Genomic DNA, 15,585 nt, shown 5'->3' with positions numbered 1-15,585 from the left:
TGGAGAACATTTATCCACACAAGCGACTTATCATTCCCCCCGCCGTTTCCTCCTCCCGTCTGTTTCCGCGTCCACTTCCACCTGTGTGAGATTTCGCTACTAACTGTGACACAGATTCTCTACAAAAATCTTGCACTTGGCGCCATTCTCAGTTTCCAAGATCCACAACGAAAATATACAAATAGTAATCCATTTTTCCCTTGCACTACTCGTTTGTAGTTGTATCTATCCGTGTCAGAGGTGAGCTTATGTTTCGTGACAAAGATCTTTTTAGGGGATTGTGTTGCCATCCCAACGCCCAACACTCCACCTCGATCTGGGCTTTGGTCCAGAAACGGCTGTTGGAAAGCAATTGACCCCAGGTGAAGATAAGGCTTTTTAAATGCCTCTGCCGATGAAAGTACTACGTTTATAAGAGAAGTCAGGATTCTGAAATGATAATTATTGTATTAACTGCAGTCTTCACTGCACTTGGTGTTCTGGGATGGGTTACACTACTGTCTTGTATGTGGTTTCCTTAACAGCTGAATCGGTTCTCTTAGAAAATTCCCAGGACACGTAAATTTTCCATTCGCATTTCTTATTACAGATTTCATATTTTCCTTCCATTTCACATCTCTTATTGGGGTTACACATAGATATTTAGATGGTGTCAAACGTTTCACGGAAGGTGTTCGTGATGATTCGGTTAAGTATGTCGAGAGCAGTAATAGCCATAACACGAATTGCTTCAGGCCAGTGTTACTTTTGTTAGTTTCCCACAGCGTGTTTCTGTATAAAATTTAGTCCAAATTTACCTCTCACTCTATATAATGTCTACGTATAACCGAAACTATGTTCCCACGAGCTGTTCTCCAACTTAAACTCGTATGCAAATCTTTGACTAAACAGAACCTAATCTGAATTAAAATGTAACTGGTCTCAATACAGCTTGCCTTTATATTAAATGTGCCACTGAAGTGAAACAATTATCTGGCCCTAATCAAAATTTCCGCTTAGCTCACGGCTTGACAGCATTGTTGCAGATTTCTCGAAAGCACAATAGCAAACAGCTAGCAGGCAGCAGCCAAGCCCGGTTTACATATTTAAATAAAATTTCCAAGCAACATTCAGACTGTTGCGTACGACATGGTGCAACGTGTTAATGCGTAATGATAAACCTTCTTTAAACAGGGGGGTGGGAAAAGTAACTAATCCTATGAAATTATATTCCAAGACAACGATTTTAGAATGAAGTATGTTTTCAACAAGGCAGTATAAAATTTCGCTTGATCTTCGCATATAACATTGGCCTGAAAAGTTCTATGCTTAACAAAGAGAATAATGATCTGAAAAGGGTACGATGTTAACAGAATATCTATAAAAATCAAACAGCTTAATTAGTTGCTATATTAATGTATCACTCAGGAAAGTGGGGTGGTCTTTCTCTTAGCTCCACGCAAGTGAACAGAGTTAACTAGCTTACAAGAAGCAACCCGACAACCTCTTTTCGCGTTCCTAACGCAAGTCAACACAGCACTACTGAATGCGTCCATCACCTACCACACTACAACTAAGAATTTATCCGACTGTGCAGAGGCAAAAACTGTGCCACAGCAAGACCGAAGATACTTTAACAGTAACATAACTTGCTTTCTCTCTGACGTGCACGAAAATCAAAATGACATGCCCACCTTACACTTTTGCTTGCGTTCAATGTTCATCACTCGGCAGTAGGTTCTGAATTCGCGAGAGTAAGGATACGTTTGTAAGTAAAAATTCTTCCTCTTACTCCCTCTTGTAAATATTACAGCTGTCTAGAAAATTTTAAGGTTTAATTAATTAACGTAATGTAGAATAAAGGAAAGATGGGAATAGAGTATTACTGTTACCACAGGAAGGCTCTTTGATACTAGCCCCCAGCACGTTCCTATAACTTTAGTTCAAATGTGACACCCGTCGGGGACACAGCAGAAATTATGTGCACAAATGACATGGATTCAACACCAATTCCTACAGTAAGTAATTTATTTCCAATACTATCAATGGATTCATTCCTCGACATTCCGTTTGACAAAACGTTCTCCTTTGAATGGTAAACTGCTACGTTCTTTTACTTCAATGACTGCTGTCTTATTATACGCATGAAAAATTTAAACAAGGATACCACGAGGATTAATTGTGTGGAAGGAAGAGCTACATTTTTCTTTAACATTTTGTCTTTGTAAAATATTTAGCGAACGGAATGTATTCCTAGTTCACCTGGTCTTTAAGCAATATATATTGTTATAGCTATCAATTCAAAATGGCATAATAAGGCGAAATGTAGGTCATGGTGAGTAAATGTCATTATACTCCAGGCGTTAAATATAGTCCTTGCTACCATATTCGAGGACTGTGGACACAAGTAAACACAAAACAATAATTTAATGTTAGATCTACACATTTAGAAAAACAAAACATACTGATCTAAACAGAAGCGTTATCGAATAAATTATACACAAAGAAGGCAACATAAACAGAGCTGCACGTTTCAAATATCTAGGTGGGATCCACGAACCTACTGGATGAGATAACACTTCTCAAAAAACTCGATTACAAAAAAAATGAAGAGAGCGTATGGCAAAAATACACTCCTGGAAATTGAAATAAGAACACCGTGAATTCATTGTCCCAGGAAGGGGAAACTTTATTGACACATTCCTGGGGTCAGATACATCACATGATCACACTGACAGAACCACAGGCACATAGACACAGGCAACAGAGCATGCACAATGTCGGCATTAGTACAGTGTATATCCACCTTTCGCAGCAATGCAGGCTGCTATTCTCCCATGGAGACGATCGTAGAGATGCTGGATGTAGTCCTGTGGAACGGCTTGCCATGCCATTTCCACCTGGCGCCTCAGTTGGACCAGCGTTCGTGCTGGACGTGCAGACCGCGTGAGACGACGCTTCATCCAGTCCCAAACATGCTCAATGGGGGACAGATCCGGAGATCTTGCTGGCCAGGGTAGTTGACTTACACCTTCTAGAGCACGTTGGGTGGCACGGGATACATGCGGACGTGCATTGTCCTGTTGGAACAGCGAGTTCCCTTGCCGGTCTAGGAATTGTAGAACGATGGGTTCGATGACGGTTTGGATGTACCGTGCACTATTCAGTGTCCCCTCGACGATCACCAGTGGTGTACGGCCAGTGTAGGAGATCGCTCCCCACACCATGATGCCGGGTGTTGGCCCTGTGTGCCTCGGTCGTATGCAGTCCTGATTGTGGCGCTCACCTGCACGGCGCCAAACACGCATACGACCATCATTGGCACCAAGGCAGAAGCGACTCTCATCGCTGAAGACGACACGTCTCCATTCGTCCCTCCATTCACGCCTGTCGCGACACCACTGGAGGCGGGCTGCACGATGTTGGGGCGTGAGCGGAAGACGGCCTAACGGTGTGCGGGACCGTAGCCCAGCTTCATGGAGACGGTTGCGAATGGTCCTCGCCGATACCCCAGGAGCAACAGTGTCCCTAATTTGCTGGGAAGTGGCGGTGCGGTCCCCTACGGCACTGCGTAGGATCCTACGGTCTTGTCGTGCATCCGTGCGTCGCTGCGGTCCGGTCCCAATTCGACGGGCACGTGCACCTTCCGCCGACCACTGGCGACAACATCGATGTACTGTGGAGACCTCACGCCCCACGTGTTGAGCAATTCGGCTGTACGTCCACCCGGCCTCCCGCATGCCCACTATACGCCCTCGCTCAAAGTCCATCAACTGCACATACGGTTCACGTCCACGCTGTCGCGGCTTGCTACCAGTGTTAAAGACTGCGATGGAGCTCCGTATGCCACGGCAAACTGGCTGACACTGACGGCGGCGGTGCACAAATGCTGCGCAGCTAGCGCCATTCGACGGCCAACACCGCGGTTCCTGGTGTGTCCGCTGTGCCGTGCGTGTGATCATTGCTTGTACAGCCCTCTCGCAGTGTCCGGAGCAAGTATGGTGGGTCTGACACACCGGTGTCAATGTGTTCTTTTTTCCATTTCCAGGAGTGTAGTACATATATAATAAGTAATGCATGTCACACCAAGATCAAACACTACAACACACTTACCAAGCAAGATATACTAAATGCAAGTGAGACACTAAAAACCAATATGAAAAGCGATATGGAAAGCATACTGAAGTAAGAAGAAATAGTGAGAAAAAGTATGTGACCAAAATGAGAAAAGAGGGCTACAGACTACTAGGAGAATAAAAGAGAAGATGTCAAACCTAGCAGCTGATGTAAGTAAAAGGATATTAACATATATACAAGGAGTAAAGTCAACAACACTATGAATAACAAATGGCAGACTTGACCTAGAGAAAGCACAAATCGCTAAAATAGAAACTGAAGAGAGAAACACACTCAAAAACAAGGTACACAAATGGAATGTGCGGTCAGGGAATGAAGTTCGAAAGAAACCCGGCGCAAAGTGGACTGAAGACGGAAAGAGACGCCGTGGGGAAAAACGGGAGGATCGTGAAAGATCAGAAATAATTCTCAAACGAGACGGAATGCTTTGCGTAATCCTGCAGTGTATTGATGCGAATGACAACGATAATAATACTAATAATAAAAATAATAATATTTTTAGTTCTTGCAATTACAGCACACATTTGCCGTGATCACTAATCTTATAAAACAGATTAGCTACATTATATGTTTCAAGTTTAACCCACTGTTACTACTAGCTCTAGGATTTATTTTCTTATTCACAACTGCTGGAGTAACAGGTCTATTGTTTATAAACTCGTGTCTTGATATTCTACTTCATGATACCATGTAGTATCACATTTCCATTATGTATTATGTATAGGAGCAGTTTTTGCGATTATAGGAGGTGTCATTCAATGATATCCATTATTTCTGTCAATGAATTAACATAAAGTAGATACTACGAATGGCCTGTAAGAAAAGAAAAAAGCAGAGAGGTGCTATTCATCGCCTGCGTAAACCACACGCTTGCTGCATCTTATTGTATCCAGTTTTCTTCTAAATAACTGCGTTCAAAATATAAATTATGTTTTGACTACTGGCAGAAACTAAAGCACCATTGAATTTTTTTACATAATGGCATCAGTGCTAACGATGAATCCTAGGATGGTGACAACCAAAGAACAAAGTGGCCACTAAACATTTTAATTTCTGATTTTTATTTTTGGGATTTCGTGAAGTGGGTGACAATGTATTTCATTTGATGCTGTAGCCCTAGTAATCTTAAAGCAGGGAATACATGGGTAGCAATAGATACTGCAGCTTGCAACTGAGTTGGTATTTTTAGCTGGGCGTTTTCCTCTTTAACTGGCTTGTCTGCTATCCCTGATACTACACGCTGTTTTTTTTTCTTTTTTTAAACTCTTATTATGGTTGTGAAATGTACTAATTTCTATAATTCTGTTAGTAGTTTTTATGCTTTCGTGAAGTTATATTCTTTAGTTAAGAGAGTTCGTCATATTCCTTTCTCTTGTCAGATAGTTGCAGACATTGATTCTTTGGTATTTCGTACCCATTTGTCTTTGTAAGACACGTGATATCCGTTGTGAAGATAATATGTTCCTTGGTATACGATATTTCTGGGTGAGTGTGTGTGTCGTGATATTATAACTCAACGAAGATGGGTATAACAGTGTTTTGATAAGATTCTTCTCTTGCTTTGTTGTGTTATCGAGTCTGTAAAAATAACAGTGAGTAATAATCGACACAGCTTCCAGCGATGGATGACTTTAAACTTACACACTAATTTGCTGAAAGTGTTCATCTGTTGAATGGGCTACAAGTCAGTTTATTTATCGCAGTTCTTTCAGCGCTCATATAACAGCCATTACGAATCACTTCTTTTGCTCGTGATTTGTGGGCGACGTAAGACCTTTCTGATATTCAGTTGCTGTCTTGTGAATTCCTGCATTGTGGCACATTCGTTTGCAGCAGAGTAGTCAGACTTCTTGGTTATGACGTCAGGCGTAAGGTATTTAATAAAGGAGGTAAAACTGAGTTGGTAACAAATGAATTACACACATTTAGTATCCAATACAAAACTAAATACCACAAGGGCGTCATGTCAGCTCTCAGATATTCCATTATTAAATTTTCTTAACACTTCTTGCAACAATTCCGTCATAATAGGCGTTATGTAAGGACATCCACGGTCTTATGAATCTGTCTGTGCAAATTATAATGTAATTGTTATTGGAAAGAAAATTTAACTCCTAATACGAGACAAAAAATTTTTTAAAGATGCTACTACAGAAAGATGAAGTAGAAAGGAGTAAAAGAAGGTAAGTAAATAATAAAAAACTTGTTTATTTTTTTGTTTTTACATATTTTCCTGCTACAAGTTGAAAAAGTAAGTGCAGTTGCTCTATGTTCATTATTATATTTGTTGAAGAAGACAAATTTTTTGAATAGTGTTGTGAAGAAACAGTTCACATTCCTCAATCGAATGGAAATTGCAGTTGAGGAAGGTCAAAAATCAATTAATACATTTCTTTAAGCAGATATAGTACACTATGGTCGCATATTTCATATTAGTATGGCTTTACCAAATCCATCAGCTATAATGAATAACAAGAACTCTGCTAATTTCTGTAATTAAGAAAGTTGGTTAGCTGAAATATCGAATGCAGTAGTCTTAAGCGTTTGCTTGTAGTCAGAAAATTCGAATTTTGAGCGATGAGGTGATTTCTTTGTCAAAGTAACAATCTTAAAGCTTAAAGTTTAAATTAATCGTAGGTGACTGAAATCGCGAATTCTTGTACATATAGATCAAATATAGTGATACAGAGAGTGTTCAGTAATCACATAATATTCCTCGACAGAGTAAAGGCAAACTCGATCGCATAATTATAAGATAATGCACAGTTAGCAAGGAGAAATTACATTTTAAGGTTAATACTCGTAATTCTTCTGTCTAGCTTGATACTGCAGTGACCATACGAAAATAACGATTTACTTTTTGGAGTGGTTCGATAGCATGTGGCAAGAGGAAAAGAGTGGGACAGCGTGTTTGTTACCATTAATAATAACTGAATGTTGCTCAATGGCTCGGAGTAAGTCTTACAAGGGGAATCAAATGAAAACAAGTCAGATAGAAAAAAGTAAGTACACAATATTCTTGTTTCAAAAGTAATCGCCATAACTGTTAATATATTCATGCCACTATGAGACAAGACGGTCACTACCTTCATGGAAAAATGCTTGCTTGTGCCTACGAATCGACGATTGTGCCCAGGCGTGTACCTCTTCGTCAGAAGCAAATCTACGGCCACGAATGACTTTCTTCAGGGCTCCAAAATTGTGGGAGGGATCGGGACTGTAAGCGAAACTTTTGCAGCGTGTTCAAAACAGCCTTGAGAACATATGGGTGGGCATTTTGTTGGCAGGTTGTTTCGACTTTGCAACAAAAGTTTCGCTGTTGAGCCCTTACACAACCTCCACACAGCCCCGATCTCTTCCTATGCGGTCGCCATCGGTTTCCTTCGGACGAAGAGGTGAAAGCTTGGGTACAAGCATCCTACCACAAATCTTTTATGTGGAGGGGCTGACCGTCTTGACTCATTAGCGTAAATGTCTTAACACTTACGGTGAGAACTTTCGAAATGATTTACAGCTTACATACTTTTGCCATCTGTCTCGTTTTCATTTAACGGCCCCTTCTATTTGGACGCCACTTCGGCGACCTGTGTGTCTAATGTACCCTAGTTATCCAGCTAAGAAAAATGGACCTACAGTTTAACATGGGGCCCAGGAGTCCGAACCATGTGTCTTTCCTGGCTACTTCGAACGTCCTTGAGAAGAAAAAGCTAGATTAAGGGCAGATTGAAAATTTCTATTGTCCAAATGGGATTAGACAGCCAGACCTCCCGATTTCCAGGCACACACTTCGCTGCCAGACAACCAGACCCGAATGTGTTATCAGTAAAACTGTCAGAAACTCTTAATGTGAAATATGCCAAGTGAGAAAGTCAAGTCACTCAGTTCACTGAGGTTTCAGCTGTGTTTGGCTAATTTAAAAAAAAAAAAAAAAAAAAAAAAAAGAGTGTGAAGAAGAAGGATCATGAAGATGCACAATGTATTGACGCTTCAACTTGACATTTAGCGTACACGCCTATTTTTCGAGTGGTTTCATTGCAAGTATTAAGGGCAGTCAAATTAAAACCAAACACGCTCTACAATCGGTCCATGGAATAGTCCTACTCAAAAGCAATCACTACATATTTTAACACATTTATCCCAGTGGCAGACGAGAGGATCAACTCCTGTTGCAAAGAACGTGGACGGTCGCTGATCGATCCACAAACGCATTCTCTCCTGCAGTTTTTTCTCCGAATGAAACAGACGTCCTCACAGGTCGCCAAATATGTGATAATTTCACCTTGAAAGATACATGCTGCAGTGTTTCTCAACCAAATCTCTAAAGTGTAGCCATCGTTCGGTTGGCAGTTTGAAGGCGGGGGTTGTCATGGAACAGGATGATTCCATCCGCTAGCGCGATGGCGAATGGCAAAGCCAACATCCCAGGTCCCCCCGCCCCCCCCCCCCTCCACCACCAAAGAAAGCCACAGCTGTCGACGCAAGTTCATCTAAGCTCATGACAACCTTCTACTGTGATTGTAGAGGTCCACTGCTCGTCCAGTTTTCCTCGTTCGTCGAACCAGAATCAGTTTGCAACGCTATGAAGACACTTTGCAGAAACTTCCATAAAGTTAGGAAAGCTGTGGGATGGAGTCATCCGTTGCACGATAATGCCCACCACCACACTGACAACCGGACGAGAGCTACGCTTTGGCAATTTGGTGAGGAAACATTGCAACATCTTCCGTACAGCCTGGATGCTTCTCTGCGTACTTTTTCAAAATTTTGGCGACCTGAAGAAAGACATCAGTGGAGATCGGGTTTCGTCGGATGAACAAGTGTGCGGTTGTGGATCGTGCCAGTGATCGTCCGCGATATACGAAACCGGAATTGATCCTCTTGCCTCCTAGTGGGATAAACGATTTAATGCCTGTGGTGATTACTTTTGAGTGGAACCACTCCATGGTCCCACTGTGGTGGATGTTCAGTTCGCACTTGATCGCGCTTATGGTTGTATTCGTTGTATGTGTAATGTCTCTTGCAGCGGTCTCTCCGCGATATTTTCAGAAATTTTATAAATTATATAACTCAGTACATATCTCGAAATATCTCTTCTTATCTTACCGATTCCTAAACTTTAATATACGATGACTATCAATGCAAAGTAGTTTCAAGCCCTATTATTCCTTGGAGCGTGCATTTGCTCCATGGAATAGCTTCTCTGCTATCTATGTTTTCTCTTATGAAAAGAATGATAGAGATCTTGCCGATTAGCCGTGAAAGAAGGAAGATGTATATGTATGTATTGTTGAGCTAGTCGCCATCTTGATGAGATTCTGTATGAGAAGAAATTAAATACATGAACTAAACTAAAGTAAGTATGTTTGCGTATTATTTAACTGATTATTATTGACAGTGTCTGCTTACTACGCTGTGTTGCACGGGATCAGTGGGGAACGTCTGATTTACACAGGACGAACCTGCCGATTTGTACGCTCTAGATATCCTGTTTATTACTTTCAATAAATGAGCTAACACGGTCTTACCAGCAGATCTCCGGTCTTCCCCATGTGATCACCGAAAGTTAATAATTATTACAAATGTTTTCAGGAGATCGACTGACAATTTTCGTCGCACCGAGACTTCGAAATTGCTTCACTGCCTTATGGAATTTAAGTTGAGCTCAATTTAATCAGGATAGAACAGTATTGAACTGTGTGAATGTGATAAGCTTGCTTTGTGAATGAAAATTCCCTTAATATACGCATGTTTTTTACTATCGTGATGAGTGAAGCTACATCAGGCCGGTGTGAGAGAGGTTTTTAAATTTCAGATCCCACACAAAAAAATGTATTGAAACAGGGTACCACTTTTCACCAGGTATTGGAGATTTGGTCCACTTATGAAGAATTTGGAGTTCCCGAAATTTGAGCAGAAAAGCGGTAGTCTCTTAGTATTTCTATCTAGTACACTGAAAGACACTAATTTCTCGCGCATGTAACTTGTGAGATTGTTGCTCATAGAAATACTAGGGAGCACACGTCAGGCAAATGGCTGGTAGAGTAACGGAACACTCAGCGACCTCGCCGCCGCCGTGCCGCTGCCTGTAGACGCTTTAGGCCGCTCCGAGTGTCTCAGACTGCTGCTTCGCCTTCTGGAGCAGCTCCACTTTGACCACCGGGTCGGCGTCGGCGGCGCCATCTTCTCGGCGCCTCTGTTTAGGACGGACCATGGGCGCCAGCAGCGACGGCTCCACGTCCCCCGGCCTGAGGGGACCCGTCAGCTGGCTGACCGCCCAGCCCACCGTCACCATGACGACAGCGCCCACCAGTGTGTAGTACATGTACGACAGCCGGAACAGCAGCGGTACTTCGTCTGTCGCTGGGCTGCGGAGAGAAGCAAGGTGAACTTGATGACCATTTCGGTTATGAAACTAAAATCAATAGCCTGAAAAATCAGCAAAAATAAGTCGTATTACTGAGAGTGAAAGCACTGCATGGTGTAATGGCTCTGAGCACTATGGGACTCAACTGCTGAGGTCATTAGTCCCCTAGAACTTAGAACTAGTTAAACCTAACTAACCCAAAGACATCACAAACATCCATGCCCGAGGCAGGATTCGAACCTGCGACCGTAGCGGTCTTGCGGTTCCAGACTGCAGCGCCTTTAAGGGGATACGGAATCGGATTTTGGGTTAAGAAATCGAATTTTTTTTTATTGGCGTATTATATTCTGCCATGTTTCTTCTTTAAAATGACGTATCATACATAGCTCTACTACAATTATAACTATTTTATTTTTATATATTTGTGAGATCGGGTATTGCGCTTTAGTTATACACGTCTCTCGTGGCTGACCATGAACTTTTTGGCAGTACCTTTAAAGTGACATGAATTCAAATATCCCGGTTTCCAGCGACTATTTATACACTAGTTGCCCGAAAATGTTTCTCTCTGGTTTCCTCAAGTTACTCTTTGACTTTGTGGCGGGACTGTTTTGTAAACAGTGTGATATAAGAAAGTAGTTGTTGTTGAGTTATTTCGTATTTAGTGCTTCATTTTTCGCAGTGAAAATGCCTAGAGCTAAAGCAAAAGTATTTAAAAAGCGTGTGAACTGGCAAAAGAAAAGAAATAATGATTCATTAGCAAAGCAAAGCAGTTCATCATCATCACTGTTGGAAAATGTGAATCCACTTATTACTGATTTGCCGAACGAACTTACACCAAATGAAAACAGTGCTTCTCATAAAAAACTAAGAGATTTGGAAGAGAAATATAATTTACTTGATAGAGGGAATGAAGTTTTTGAACTCATTGATACGAATATATTGTGTGAAGCTCTTGAAAACAGTTTGTGCTGCAAAAAATGTCATGGAAACGTTTCTCTGAAAGTAGAATCCCATGTTGGCCTGGCTGCCCAGTTTAATTTAATATGCAGTGTTTGTAAATACAGCTGTAAGTTTCCAAGTTCGGTTTCAGTAACTGTAAATAATGGATACAAGAAAACTGAACTTTATAGTGTAAATATTAGGTTAGTTTATGGATTGCGAGCAATTGGTAAGGGCAAAGCAGCTGGTGATATGCTATGTGGTGTTCTAAATCTTCCAAGTGCACCTTCAAAGTTTGAAGCTTACAATTATGTACTAGGATCTGCAGTTGAAGATGTAGCACAGAAGTCAATGCAGGTTGCTGTGGAAGAAGCAGTGGAAGAAAATGACGGCAGTCGTGACCTCACAGTGGCGTTTGATGGCACGTGGCAGAAAAGGGGCCACACCTCCAACAATGGTGTTGTAACAGCAACTAGTGTTGATACTGGCAAGGTTATTGATGTTGCAATAATGTCTAAATACTGTAGGTGCACAGGCAGGCTGAAAAATGAACACAGTGATGACTGTATTGCTAATTATTATGGTAGTAGTGGTGGCATGGAGGTTGCTGGGGTGAAGAAAATTTTTCATCGCTCTTCACAGTGGTATAATGTTCGCTATGTCAAATATCTGGGAGATGGTGACTCTAAAGCATTCAAAGAAGTTTTGGAAAGCAAACCATATGGGAACAGTGTAAATATAAGCAAACTTGAATGTATAGGACATGTGCAGAAGAGAATGGGTGCCAGGCTGAGAAGGTTAAAATCAGTTATGAAAGGGAAAAAACTAGATGATGGGAAAACCTTGGATGGCAGAGGAAGATTGACTGATTCCATAATAGACCACATTCAGAACTGCTATGGCCTTGCAATCAGGCAAAATACAGGCAATCTTGAAGAAATGAGGAGAGCTATATGGGCTTTATATTTCCACACCGCATCCACGGATGAGCATCCACAACATGGTTTGTGCCCCAAAGGTGAAAACAGCTGGTGTAAATACAATAGGGGACTAACAACAGGAGAGAAATACATTCACCACCACAGTCTACCATCAGCCATCATGGCAGAAATAAAGCCCATTTTCAGAGATCTGGCTGACAGAAGTCTTCTGATGAAATGTCTTCACGGAAAAACGCAGAACCCCAACGAGTGCTTGAATAGTGTGATATGGCATCGTCTCCCAAAAACAGTGTTTGTCGGAATTAATACACTACATTTTGGTGTGTATGATGCTGTGGCAACCTTCAATCTTGGAAATATAACTAAATGCCAGGTCCTTCAAAAGTTGGGTATGTGTGTTGGTTCCCGTACGGTACGTGCTATGTTCTTTTTAGATCAGCACAGACTAAGGCATGCTGATAATATAATCAAGACATTAGTGAAAAAAGCAAGACAGGTGCAGAGGGGTGCCAAAAGAAGACTTGAAGATGATTATGAAGACTGTGAAGGGGGTATTAGCTACGGATCAGGAATGTTTTAATCTTCTTTCTCCGTTTCCCGTAAGTTTACTTTTTACTTCATCTAGGAACATTATCTCAGGTACTGGTCAACCTAGAAGTCTGAAATTTTTATGACGTAGTGACATAGGTCCCTATTACATACTGAAACAACGATTTTTTAATTACTTGATTTACAAAAGACTTAGGGGTGATAGTCTAGTAAAAAGCGATGGAAAAAATTTACTTAAAAATAAATGTACAATATCTCTGTAAGAAAATACTTTGACAATAAACTGTTGTTTCAGTATTGTTGTAACATATGAATGCACATACAGTAAAATTTTTACCTCTCTGTCTCCAGTAGTTTGTGAGAAAATGTTCCCTATAGTAGGCATATATTAACATTGCGGGGATAGGTGATTCCGTATCCCCAAAGACATCACAAACATCCATGCCCGAGGCAGGATTCGAACCTGCGACCGTAGCGGTCTTGCGGTTCCAGACTGCAGCGCCTTTAACCGCACGGCCACTTCGGCCGGCACTGCATGGTATATGCAGCAATGAACAAACTAGTCAACCTACTGAACAAACATCAGCTTTTAATGCAACACAAGAACATTTTGTACGTTACTTGACACTGTCATTGTACGAGTGTCACTCCAAAAGAAATGCACAATATTTTTTTTAAAAAAATCCATCTTTTATTCTACATGTTTGAAAGTTTTACAGTGTGTAGATACATCCTTTAGGTACAATATTTTAATTTCTCCACATAATTTCCATTCCTCTCAACTGCCTTACGCCATCTTGGAACCAGCGCCTGTATACCCGCACGGTAAAATTCTCGACCAACCTGTTGGAGCCACTGTTTCGCAGCGTGCACAAGGGAGTCATCATTTTCAAACCTTGTTCCACGAAGAGAGTCTTTCAGTTTCCCAAAGAGATGATAGTCACATGGAGCCAAGTCAGGACTGTAAGGCGGGTGTTTCACTGTTGTCCATCCAAGTTTTGTGATCGCTTCCATGGTTTTTTGTCTGACATGTGGCCGTGCATTGCCGTGCAAGAGCAAAACATCTTGCTTATGCCGATGTGGTCTTACACGACTCAGTCGAACATGAAGTTTCTTCAGTGTCGTCACATATGCATCAGAATTTATGGTTGTTCCACTTGGCATGATGTCCACAAGCAAGAATCCTTCGGAATCGAAAAACACCGTACCCATAACTTTCCCAGCAGAAGCTGTGGTTTTGATTTTTTTTTCTTGGGTGAATTTGCATGATGCCATTCCATTGATTGCCTCTTCGTCTCTGGTGAAAAATGATAGAGCCATGTTTCATTACCTGTCACAATTCTTCCAAGAAATTCATCTCCATCATTCTCGTCTCGTACTGTTCCAAAAGTTCGCTGCATACCGCTTTCCTTGTTTCTTTGTGAACCACTGTCAACATCCTAGGAACCCACCTGGCACAAACCTTCAACGCCAACACTTTCAGTACTCTGCAAACACTTCCTTCCCATCTCCCAACGTAGCGTGACAATTCGTTCACTGTGATGCGTCTGTCAGCAGTCACCAATTCGTTAACTCTCTGCACATTGTGTGGAGTGTGTGCAGTACGAGCCCTATCGCTGCGAGGACAATCCTCAATATTGCCGTGCCCGCTTTTATCGCGTAACCTGCTTGCCCACCGACTAAGTGTACTGCGATCGACAGCAGCATCTCCATACACCTTTTTCAACCTCTTGCGGATGTTTCTCACTGTCTCGTTTTCAAAGCACAGGAATTCTATGACAGCACGTTGCTTCTGACGAACGTCAAGTATAGCAGCCATCTTGAAGACATGATGTTACGGTGCCACTCACGGGAACAGGTTGAACTAAGTTTGAAAACAAGCGGGAAGGATGTATCTACACACTATAAAACTTTCACACACGCCGAATGAAAACAGTATTTTTTACAAAAATAGTGTGCATTTCTTCTGGAGTGACCCTCGTATCATCATATCGATTACATCCTATACAAAGGCCACATGTACAGTCATTATTTAACTGATCTTCTTATATGTCATGTGTGCAGACAAGGGCGTGCTGAAATGTAATGCCTCCGAATTTTTTATGTGAAAACAATTTAAAACTTTTTTAACAAAACCAATTTTCTTTAGTCTTCATATTTGCAGCCCCCTGCCTCCACAGGGCTCCGAATTATACGAGGAGCGTTCAACGAGTAATGCAACACATTGTTTTCTCAAAGCAGGTTGGTTTTATTCAGATTACTGATACACTATATTATTCCCCGAATTTCTGGCTACACAATCCTGTTTTTCAGCATAATCTCCAATACACTACTTTACTGCGAGGGCCCATATGACCCCATGGTACAACTCTATTTGTCAATGTCGGAGCCAACGTCTTGCTGCATCAATAACCTCCCCATCATCCATATACTGCATCTCGCGGAGTTCATCGTCCATTGGACCAAACAGATGAAAATCGAATGGCGCGAGGCACGGGCTGTAGGATGGATGAGGAAGAACGGTCCAATGAAATTTTGTGAGCTCCTCGCTGGTGCAGAGATCTGTCTGGAGAAGCAGAAGTTCGTTTGCATTTTTGTGGTGACGGTCACGCTGAAGTCGTTTCTTCAGTTTTACGAGGATAGCTCAATTCACTTCAGAGTTAATCGCTGTAT

General features: G+C 41.6%; 1 protein-coding gene across 1 annotated transcript in view; it reads right to left on the bottom strand.

The window, feature by feature from the left end:
* Positions 1-10,210: 10,210 nt before the first annotated feature.
* LOC124796094 (sodium-coupled monocarboxylate transporter 1-like) overlaps positions 10,211-15,585 on the bottom strand; it is a 62,646-nt gene continuing 57,271 nt past the window's right edge. The window contains exon 12 of the mRNA XM_047260180.1: positions 10,211-10,481. Coding sequence (XP_047116136.1) covers positions 10,211-10,481 — 271 coding nt within the window. The remainder of the gene's footprint in view (positions 10,482-15,585) is intronic.

The sequence above is a fragment of the Schistocerca piceifrons genome, chromosome 4 (genome assembly GCF_021461385.2).
Source record: "Schistocerca piceifrons isolate TAMUIC-IGC-003096 chromosome 4, iqSchPice1.1, whole genome shotgun sequence".
Lineage (NCBI taxonomy): Eukaryota > Metazoa > Arthropoda > Insecta > Orthoptera > Acrididae > Schistocerca > Schistocerca piceifrons.
Note: the sequence above shows the minus strand (reverse complement) of the source record. Positions and strands in the feature narration are given on the sequence as shown.